The 11,798-nt window shown below is 42.9% G+C and overlaps 1 protein-coding gene across 1 annotated transcript; it reads left to right on the forward strand.

Moving 5' to 3' along the window:
• The first annotated feature begins 5,808 nt into the window (after window positions 1-5,808).
• LOC127031177 (olfactory receptor 6M1-like) lies at window positions 5,809-6,759 on the forward strand. The gene has a single exon (XM_050917938.1). It carries the CDS (start codon window positions 5,809-5,811, stop codon window positions 6,757-6,759), a length of 951 nt encoding a protein of 316 aa, XP_050773895.1.
• Window positions 6,760-11,798: the final 5,039 nt, after the last annotated feature.

Consider the following 11,798-nt stretch of genomic DNA (forward strand, 5'->3'; position numbering starts at 1 on the left):
TTACTGAGGGAACTTTGCAGCTTAAAATAGCACAATATACAAAAGGACAGTTTCTCAGCCAATTTACTTAAGTCGAGTGTCTGGCCCTCAACTTCCAGTGCTGCAAGTGCTCACTTGAACTAAAGTAAACTCTCCATTAAATATCTACAGTATGGGCTCTATGACACACAGGGTCTGTGTCTCACAATTGAAGCCATGGGGAGCTGAGGGAGTGCCTGTCCTTTCAGGATCACATACACATATTGGACAATCAGTAAAAGCAAAATCCCAGTAGAAAGGCAGAGTTAAACTATTGCTCACCCTCCCTCCAGTTGTGACAGACTAAACCATTTTTGCCCTAATCCACAAACAGATGGCAGGCTGTAAAACTGGTGACGTTGCAGGTTACAGAACCCAGTTGTCGGTGCCAACCTTGGGAATAAGCTCCTGGAGTCTAGACACTCAGGGTATGTCTACACTGCAGAGAACCCTCACATCAGGGAGTCTCAGAGCCTGGGTATACTGCCTTGGGGGTGCGGGGCTCATGTTACAGGGCTAAAAATAGCAGTGTAGATACTCTCGTTCAGGCCACAGCTTTGGATCTGGAACCCGTCAGTTTCAGCATCTGAGCTCCAGCCCCAATGTAAATCAGAAGTAACTCCACTGGAGTTATACAGTTGCAAGAGAAAAGAGTGTTAGGCTCACAAATTCCAGGGCTTGCCATCATCGACTGGGTAGGGCACTGGCCCTGTGTTCAAGAGGGTTCAATTCCTTGTTCCTCCTTAGACAGCCTGTGTAGCCTGGGGGAAGTCACTTAATCTCTCTGTCATTCAGTTCTCCATTGTAAGGCTAGAGTAATAGTTCACTATTTCACAGGGGTGTTGTGAGGGTACCATCCATTCACAATTAAGATGGGCTTATATGGTGTTAAGGACCATATGAGTAGATAGACAGAAGGCTGAATTTTTGATTTAGCTAACAACATGTCCTTGAGAGCCCAGGAGAAGTCAGATGTGTGGATCGCAGTCCAATGCTCAGTCCACTAGAACTGGTGCCTATTGTTCATTGCTGATTTCACAGAGGTATATACACAACACAGGAGAGCTCCTAGGTTAACTTGCCCTAGAAAAGGCATTTTAAAAATATGCTGGGTGTTTTCCACTGGTGTGTGGCTTCCAGTATCCAATGGTACCCTGGACAATGGAGTTCAAAATTATGACCAGGGAACGGGGCATTGTGGGACAACTGCTAGAGAACTGCTAGGGTCACACAGTGTCTACACTTGCACTGCATCAACCTCAGTAGGTTAACCAAGGGCTGGTCTACACTGGTGGAGAGGGGGTTTCAAACTAAGATACGCAACTTCAGCTATGCTATTTGTGTAGCTGAAGTTGAAGTATCTTAGTTCGACTTACCTGGCCGTCCTCACGGCAGCGAGTTAACTGCTGCAGCTCCCCCGTCGATGCTGCTTACTCCTCCTGCTAAGGTGGAGTATGGGCATCGATTAGCGGATCGATTTATCATGTCCAGATGAGACGCAATAAATCGATCCCCGACACATCGAACACTACCCTCCGATCTGGCGGGTAGTATAGACATACCCCAAGACTCAACACCATTTGGAGTGGTGATTTCACTGTGTCACCGTAATGGGGTGCTTATGTCAGCCAGAGACAAATTAGAGGGTAGACCCATGCACAAATAGGTTGATGCAATGTGGATTATGTTGACCTAAATTTGTAATGTGGACCAGGACTTAGTTGTCAATGGCTGAAGCCCAGTTTGATCCAGGTCAAAATGACTCCTCAAGCCAAGGTAAATGATAAAGATGGGAGACAAGACTGCTGAATTTAGGGAAAGGAGCCTGCCCATGCTGATACTGGAGCCTAGAAGCAATATCTATCTATCTATCTATCTATCTATCTATCTATCTATCTATCTGCTGTGGATGATCAATACTGCTAAATCTCAGTTTTTGATAGTTTTTGTAGTAGTATTTAGTAAGTTTTTTTTCTCCTTCCCCCAGGAGAAATGTTTATAACTGGCCCCGGAGGACAATGTTAAGGAACATACTAATCAGTTGGCTAAAAATACATATGGTGAGCCAGAAAAGAACTGACTATTTCCCACATGCTTCTTTGCTGCCGAGGGAGATAATTTCAAGCAGCACATAAATTATTCTTGCTCAGCACCGATGCTTCAAATATCTGACTGCTGGAACCCATGATCTTGTCATGTTGGCCAAATGGTTGCTGGATACTGATGCAGACTATGCTATTAGCAGGTTCTCGACTGATAGCCAAAATTGGCACATCCTGCCAATACATAGTGCTGAGGATAAGACTGGGGTTATTGTCAGTACAGTAGTGAACAGTTAAATTAGTGAGTCTGTGCTCAGTGGTTTCATAACTCCTACAATGAAGTTGTCTCTCACACAAATTTCCAAGCTTGGAAAATCTGTATGGAAGCCAGTGGTCTTGGTATAGGCAGGAAGAGCGCAGCTGTCATTAGCAGAAGATGTCCTGAAAGAAGAGAACTCTGCAACCTGGAGTCCATATAGGCTGGATGGGACCTCTCTCCTTTGAGAAAGGACAACAGATCTAAATGAAGCCCCTTGAGGATGATATGTGGAAGATGAAGTGAGTATTTCTGACTGTCATATTTTGTGTATTTCACGGTTTTCTGGTGTTATTCATATAGGGTGACATCAAGACGTTTTTGTATAGGGCTTGCTTCTCCATTGCCTTGCAACTTGGGTTGCCATTTATTCTTGTGCAAAGTGGGTGTAGAACAACAACAATCATTATTTTTATTGCCTGGAAATGCCAAACAAAAGTGAAGCCCCACTGTGCTAGGCACTGCACAGATATATAGGGAAAGCCAGTCCCCACCTAAACAGCTTCCAGACTAAATAGAAATGACAGAGAAAGGTTGAGAGGAGACAGAGAGGTACAGAGACAGGAAGGAACTGTCCCAAGGCCACACAGCAGGCCTGTGGCAGAGCCGGGAATAGAAAGCCCAGACTGTCGCTAACATTCTGCTTTTGTAGCATTTTGCACACATTTTGCTCTGCTGTAAATGAGAATACAAGGTGCAATAGATGGAGAATGGGACCCTGAGTCTGGCATGTTGTCCAGGAAATTCCACCTTGTAAAGAGAGCTGTAAACCCAAGAGTTTTACCTGGCTGTTGCATTGTAATACTTAACTAGGAATTGTACTGCATTCCCTGGCTAAACCAACAACTTCCTCCTTTGCACCACTCCCCACCCCCCACGCTTATCAGACTCAGATTTGCTAACTGAAGGGACAGTGCCACGCTTGTGTGACTTTTCATTCTGGTCATCCTCTTGAATCAATGCCCTGATGAGAGACAGATCATCTTCTGGCTCTTGCATTGCCAAGCAAGTTTCATTTATATGGCCAGCTTCTAACTTATAGAACTATAGCAGGCAGCAGAACTGCAGAGGGGTCACAGAGGGCTGGATGTGAAGGGACCAGGGCTGCAGAGGAGTCACTGAGGATAGAATTTCACTGGCAAAATGTTCATTAGTGGCAATAATGCATTAATTGGAGAGAATCTCCCTAGGTTTGTGGATTGCTGGCTTTAGTTTTTTTCATCTTGTACCTGGAGAATAAAACAACATCATCTTTACTTTATTTGTGAACAAGGCAACTTTGAACAGTATCATCAGCTCCATTTGGAGATGCAGTTGAAGACTCAGAGAATGAGGGAGCACCGTAGATGTTGGTTTTACTGGGGTGGGTTGGATTTTCACTTAAGTTGACTTTATCCCTTGACTTCCATTAGGCTTCATTCACACCAGACTGAGTGAGAGGGGATTCAGCCCTGTTGAATGAGGAATTACACCAGAGAGAAATATAAGCCCCAGTGTTATTTATTTTCTTTTATTTCACACCACAAACCTACATGATGCTTCACAAAACATAGAGCGAAACCCTTTCTAAGCCTTGTAGATCTTAAAATTCTAAGAAACGTGGATATTTCACATTTCTCATTTGAAAGACTAGAAAAGCCACTCCTGTCAGATTCTGTACTAGCATCACAAATTAGACTGCTGTTTTATTAAGTAGTTTAAAGTAATGCCTAATACACAAACATGACATTCAATAAATGCCATCAATAGATCTGTTTTTCTCATACCTTGCACCATGCATTAAGAATTGTTGCATGATGAATGCAAACTGGTTGTAAAATGGTACCAAATCCAATTTCCTTTGTTACTTATATTAATCTCTGGCAACTATTTTATATTCTCTTTGCACAGATGTAAAAATGGATCTTCTCTTTGCTTCTCTTCTCATTTTATCTTGTTTCTCAACACCTATCTCAGCATCTTTGATATAAAATAGATTGCCCATAGAAATGTGTCTAAGGTTCTGACTCTTCTCCATTTTGGGGGTATAAAAACCTGCTTAGGTAGGGTTATTTTCCTCTTTGTTTTGTTTGTTTCAGGTCTCTTTATAGTTCTTTTGCTTTGGATGAATTTTTCCGTGATTGTTTTTTACTGATTGATTTTTGGAGGTAGATAGGTATAGGGTAGGTATGATATAGGGCAGTGGTTTTCAAACTTTTTTTCTGGTGACCCAGTTGAAGAAATTTGTTGATGCTCATGACCCAACAGAGCTGGGGATAAGCGATTTGGGATGTAGAAGGGGCTCAGGGCTGGGGCAGAGGGTTGGGGTACAGGCTTACCTTTGGTGGCACCTGGTCAGCAGCACAGCTGGGGTGCAGAGGCAGCTTCCTGACTGTCCTGGCACTATGGACCGCCCTGCACCTTGGAAGAGGCCAGTAGCAGGTCTGGCTCCTAGGTGGAGGTGTACAAGCGGCTCCATGCAGCTCTCACCCACAGGCATCACCTTGCCCAGCTCCCATCGGCCGGGAACTGGCCATTGGGAGTGCTGAGCCAGTGCTTGGGGTGGGAGAAGCACATGAAGGCCTGTGGCTCCCCTGCCTAGGAGCTGGACCTGCTGCTGGCGTTTCTGGGTGCAGCAAGGTGTCAGAACAGGTAGGGACTAGCCTGCCTTAGCTGAGCAGCACCATCAAAGGGACTTTTAATGGCCCAGTTGGTGGGGCTGGCCAGAGCCACCGCGACCCAGTGCCTGACATGCCGCGATGCAGTACTGGGTCATGACCTGCAGTTTGAAAACCACTGGTATAGGGCATGCTGTTGCCTCAAAGCGTGATGCAGGGAAGAGCAAATCCTGAAATATTATTAAAGATGATGGACAAATAAACAGATTGTCAAAGTACACAGCAGATTTAGATGGCCAATTCCAATTAATTTCAGCCTGCTTTGAAAATATCAGCCTACATGTTCAGATCAGATCATCATATGCTTGGGAGAAAAGTAAAATAAAAGTATGCCTCGCTCCACTTTTGTGATTTAGTTATTTTGCATCATCATTGACTTCTGCTTCTCTATTTTCATTGTTGTTGTTGTCTTTTTGATAGATTCATAGATTTCAAAGCCAGATGGGACCATTATGGATCACCTAATCTGGCCTCCAGCATAACACAGGCCAAGGAACCTCTCCCAGTGATTCATGTATCAATCCCAATGATCCAATCTTGTTTTAAAGACTCTTCTCCTTCTTTATGTTCTTACTCTTCATCTTCATCTTCATTTTCTTCTTCATCATTTTTTTCTCCATCCTCTCCTGCATCTTCTCCATTATTATTTACTGTTATCTATTAATTAAACCTCGTGTTTCCCTCTGCAATTTTGAGTAAAGTTCTCAATAACACTTGAAAATGTGTTGGTTTCATTATTTTATTGTTCTCTGTCTAGGTAAGCACCATAGCAGGTATGGAAGGAAGGAATGGGACATGTGTGACTGAATTCATCCTGATAGGTTTCCCTAGTCCGCGTGAGGTGGAGATTGTCCTTTTCATGCTTTTCTTCATCATCCTTGTGGTGGCGATGATTGGGAACTCCATCATCATCACCTTAATATGCACTGACAACCGCCTGCAGTCACCCATGTATTTCTTCCTCTGCAACCTGTCCCTCATTGAAATCCTCATGACTATGTCCGTGGTCCCAAAAATGCTGGAGAACTTCCTCTCAGAGAGGAAGACCATCTCCTTTTATGGGTGCCTGGCTCAATCCTACTTCTATTTCTTGCTGGGAATCTCGGAGTATGTCCTGTTGGCCATGATGTCCTATGATCGTTACGTGGCCATATGTTACCCACTGAGCTACAGCACCATCATGAATGGAAAGGTCTGCGTCTGGCTGGTGGTGGGATCATGGATGGGGGGATTCTTCTCTATCTTGGTTCCTACCGTGATCAAACTTGGACTGCCCTACTGTGGCCCCAACATTATCAACCATTTCTTCTGTGACAGTGCCCCCTTGTTGCACCTCGCCTGTGCTGACATCCAGCTGCTGGAATTCATTGATTTCATCATCTCGCTGCCTGTATTGCTAGGGTCCTTGCTGCTGACCGTCATCTCCTATATGTATATTATCTGCACCATCATCCGGATCCCATCTGCCAAGGGCAGGCAGAAAGCTTTCTCCACCTGTGCCTCTCATTTCACCGTGGTCACCATCGGCTACGGCACCTCCATCTTCATCTATGTCAGGCCCTCACAAGCCAGCTCCATGAACCTCAACAAGGTTGCCGCTCTGATGACCACTGCAGTGACCCCTATGCTCAACCCACTCATATTCAGCCTCAGGAACCAGAAGGTCAAGGAGGCATTGAGAGACTCAATCACCAAGTGCCTGGGGCTCATTGAACACGCAGTCTGAGCTCGGCTAAGAAGAAGAGAGTGCAGAAGTATTGAGGCTTGGTATTCCCTAGTAACTCTGCTTCACAATGGAAGGTGCCCATGGGTATGATTATTCGGGGTGCAGACAACCTCCTGGAATTGACTGAGCACCCACAACTCCCACTGTTGTCCTTGAGGATGCTCAGCATTTCCCGACAAGCACCTGGAAGGGTCACAAAGGAAGGCCAATGTTTTCTTTTCAAAGCTGTCCGTTGTGTCGTTTAGTTGCTCCTTGTGTTTGCGGTGCTGATGGCTGAGTTATAAACTGACAAGTAATTTATAAGGGTCCCACAGCAGCAGCATTGCAGTGGTCCACCGATGTGGGACTTGTAGCATCTCAGCTAGGAACGAAAACCAGGATGAAGATGTTGATCATTTCCCGTGACCGGTGCAGAAGAAGTGGGTGTTTTAGGAGGGAGATATGAAAAAATATACCAGTATGACTAAAATAAAAGTTTTTTCTTTCTTTCTTTCTTTCTTTCTTTCTTTCTTTCTTTCTTTCTTTCTTTCTTTCTTTCTTTCTTTCTTTCTTTCTTTCAAATCACTCCTTTCATGTCAGTAATGCAGAAGAAGCTGCCTTTAGAAAAGAAATATATAAAAAAAAATTCCAATCAGAATATATAAAATAAAATGTTCTGCATTTAAAAAGGAAAATACAATGTATGCATCATTTTTTTGCTCACAGCATATCCCTTGTGTGAAAGTGATCCTCTCTATAATCAGCACTCTACAGATATATAAACTGAGGTGCAGAAAGGTGAATCAATTTGCCCAAGTCATACAGTGAGTCAGAAAGAGAATCCAGGATTCCTCATTCCCAGCCAGCTACTCTAAACGATTAGACTTTCTTCCTGCCAGAGCTGGAAATAGAAGCCAGGAGTGCTGACACTCAGGAACCCCATGCTCTAACCACTAGATACCACTTTCATCCCTGAGTTGGGAATAGAAGCCAAAAGTAGAGCTGAGTGAATCACTGAGTTTTTTGGTTCAGTGGCCAACCCAAAATCTATGGAAAAATTAATATAAAATTGTGTCAACTAGAAATGGATTTCTTTTCTTCCCCAAAATGAATAAAAACCCAATTGGATTAACCAAAAAACCCAAAACATTCTGGTTAATCTGAAATGAAACAATTAATTTTAGTTTTGGTCAAATAAAATAGTTCATTTGACCAAAGTTATTATTATTATTTTATTTTGTTTGTTTCATTTTGTTCTGGGTGGGGTTTCTTTTCCATTTTGTTTGTTTGTTTTTTAAGAAATCTAACTAACCATCTAAAAAATGTCATTTGAAAAAAAAGTCAAAATGGTGCATATAGAAAATGTCAAAATGAACATTTTTTTACAGCCAAAACTACTCACCAAATTTAACCTGAATTCATGAATAGTTTTGGTTAGCCTGAAACTGCATTTTTTGACCAAAAAAAAATATTCATTAGAAAAAATTTGTCCAGCTTTACCCAGGAGTGCAAACTAATAGGCCACTCCGATGTAATATCTAGAGCCCGAATCTCTTAATTCACAGAATCAAGGGAGGAGTTAGGAACAGAACACAGAACTATTTCTACATTCTATAAATCCAGTCTGAACACTTACTATCTGTCATTACCTCCTGATGGCTGATGCTCACAGATGATCTATATCTTTGACTGCCAGATGCTGGAACTGGATGTCAGGGGATGGATCACTTGAAAATTGCGTGTTCTGTTCATTTCTTCTGAAGCATCTGGCACCAGGCACTCTTGGAAGACAGGATACTGGGCTAGATAGACCATTGGTCTGAGCCACTATGGCCACTCTTATAAGACAAATTAATTCTACAAAATCAACAGTACTGAACTCTGGCAAGTAGTGCTGAGTTTATTCACCAAAAATATGCAGTTTTAGTTGACCCCAAACTGTTCATCCATGTGTGTCACGTTTACCACATAGTTTTGAGCAAACTGAAAAAAAGAATCTAAATGTTTTGATAATGTGGAAGTGAAACATTTCATTTCAATCGAACTCAACAAATTTTGCTTTGATTTCAGTCATTTGGCTAAAGGATTCATGAAATGTCATGGGAGTTTGGGAAGATGGGGGCCTGTCTTTTAACCTTTGCATGATGGGAAGTTTCTAAATTTGTGTTAAATCTTCACAATGTAGCCAAGATAAAATGTGTATGTTGCCCAACGCCACACAAAATGGTGGTGGGGGGGGAGGGCAGAAGAAGGAGCTCCATTGTAACCTTTATCTCAGTTGTTAGGGTGCTCACCTGGTATATGGGATGCCCTGGTTCAGATCTGCTCTTCACATTGGATAGAGGGTGACACTGAACCCAGGTCTCTAATCTCCCAGGTGAGTCCCAGGCCTAAGTCTCTTTGTGGATCTGGGCCTCTGCCACCCTGTGAAAACCAAAAACAAGAGGTTAGGAATCCTCAGCCCCCGGGTGTGTCCAAACCAGTGTTATCTGCCTAAACCTACAAGTTATTAATAGGGTTGACAGAATTCAATTTTTTCTTAAAATAATTTTGGCAGGTATTATTGATGCTTATTTTTAAGTTTTTAATATTGTTTTAATTTTCACAGTTGTGCAAAATCACAGATTTTAAGCTTTATTTCCCCCTTCAATGTTTATTGATTTAAATTTTCACAGTTGCAGTCAATTATGGGGCAGGGGATCAGACAATAATTATTTAAAGAGGGTAGACGCTGAGATTCAGAAAGTTAAAGCTTTATAAAACGTTACCACACAAATTGGCAACATCACATGTCAAAATATACAAGGTCAATATCCTTAAATCAAACTCTAATCAGTGCTCAGGCAGCATTTTGCTTACTTTGCCTATCAGTCAATTTTGATTATCGATGGAAACATTTTTTCGTAGAATTGTCTGTTTGGTGAAATTGCTGTTTAGCGATATTTATCAATAATAATCTATTCCTTCCCTGCTTAGAAATGAGGGAAATCCTCACCGCACCCTACACTGTCTTATGTGGATTTAGATGCGTTCAGAGCCCATCTACCAGATCGGGTTCCACAGGAGAAAGAAGTGCAGTCATGTCTATGTTTGCTGTGGTGTGCATGAATCATGGCAGTAACATAGGCACTTTGGGGACTTTTGCAGCAAAACTTTTGGCGTCTGAATTAAGGTACTTATAGGGCTCGGCAACAGCTAAGTGGGGGTTTTGAGGATCTCAGTGGTGCCTAAATTTTGAACTTAGGTGTCTAAAATAGTAGCGTTGTTTTAATTTAGATGTAATACATGCACCCAAAGGTGTTAGCATCACCCAATCACTGACCAGCATCAAATGGTGTTAACAAGTGTGACAGACCCAGACCAGTGGGGTACAGAAGTCTGGCAGAAGGCAGATATACTGGTCAGTGAGTAGTTTTCTGTTCCCTGAGTGACCAGAGCAGGGGGTACACTAGAGTAAACAGGAACCTACTAGAACCAATTAAGACAGGTAGGATAATTAAGACACCTGAAGACATTTAAGAAACTGCTAGAATCAATTAGGACAGGCTAGCTAATCAGGGCACCTGAGTTTAAAAAAGACCTCACTTCAGTTTGTGGCGTGCATGCCAGGAGCTGGGAGTAAGAGGCATGAGGAACTGAGAGTGAGAAGACATATTGCTGGAAGACTGAGGAGTGCAAGCATTATCAGGCACCAGGAGAAAGGTCCTGTGGTGAGGATAAAGAAGGTGTTGGGAGGAGGCCATGGGGAAGTAGCCCAGGAAGTTGTAGCTGTCGCACAGCTGTACCAGGAGGCACTCTAGACAGCTGTAGTCCACAGGGCCCTGGGCTGGAAGCCGGAATAGATGGTAGGCCCGGGTTCCCCCCAAAACCTCCCAACTCCTGATCAGACACAGGAGGAATTGACCTGGACTGTGGTATCTTAGAATATGTGCTAACTACTTATGTTAAACTGTCTGTTTGATCTTGTATTTAGCTGTGACACTCTGAATACCTTTCTCAGACCCAAGGAAGAACTATGTGCAGCTTGAAAGCTTGGCCTTGTCTACACTACAAATTTAAGTTGACCTAACTTATGTCGGCATACCTCTGCCACAGTAATTACATCACTAGTGCGTGTCTACACTTTGTTCTTTGTGTCATTGGTGCGACACACCAGCAGTGCATGTATCAATTGTACTATTGTGTGCAGCATTGTGGAATGGCTCCTGAAAGCCATTAATAGTTGACATAAACAATGCAGTGTCTACGCTGATGGTGCATCAACCGAAGTACATCGACTTTGACTCTACGCTGGTCATGGAGGTGGAGTTATTAATTCAATGTAGTGGGGTAGTTAAGTCAGTGGGAGCGAAATGTAAGAATAGACATTTCCATAGTTAGGTCAATGGAAGCTACCTAATGTTGCCCTAACTTTATAATGTAAACCACACCCTTGTCTGTCTCACACACAGAAGTAGGTCCAATAAAGGACATTGCCTCACCCACTTCGTCTCTCTAATATCTCTTGCAAGGTCTTTTGTTAATAATACTTAGTTCATAGGTAGCAATTTCTGTATAACCATCTAAAAGTACTTTACAAACATTGATAAGTACTATTCCCTTCATTTGACAGATGGGGAAAACTGAGGCAGAAGGTGATGAAATGACTTCACAAATGCGTCAAGAATATAAGCCTCTGCTTTTGATTCCCAGTCCTGTGAGATAGTCACTAAGCTAACTGAACTCCCATCCAGAACAAGCGATAAAACACATGGAATTATAATACTTTTTTTCCCCACTCTAGGCTATTCTCTATAGGATAGGGACTTGGGAACATGCCTCCCCCCTTGACCAACACAAACCCCTATCCATGCAGGGACTGAAACATTGGAGGCCCAATGTCACATATGTTCATCTGGGCCCAGCTGGGACTCAGAATTTGGCCCACAGATTTCAGTCCTCATTTGTAGGGTAATAACTCACCTGGTCAATCTGTGTGTGTAGGGATCGATTCCAGTACCAATGACTGTCTACTGCTTGAGCCAACGTACCAGTTAAGTAATAGGCAACTGGAGACTCAT

This window comes from Gopherus flavomarginatus, chromosome 11 (assembly GCF_025201925.1).
Source record: "Gopherus flavomarginatus isolate rGopFla2 chromosome 11, rGopFla2.mat.asm, whole genome shotgun sequence".
Classification (NCBI taxonomy): Eukaryota; Metazoa; Chordata; order Testudines; family Testudinidae; genus Gopherus; species Gopherus flavomarginatus.

What these genes read in the sequence shown, in the direction of transcription:
- LOC127031177 (XM_050917938.1), top strand. Translation starts at nt 5,809, where the DNA reads ATGGAAGGAAGGAATGGGACATGTGTGACTGAATTCATCCTGATAGGT.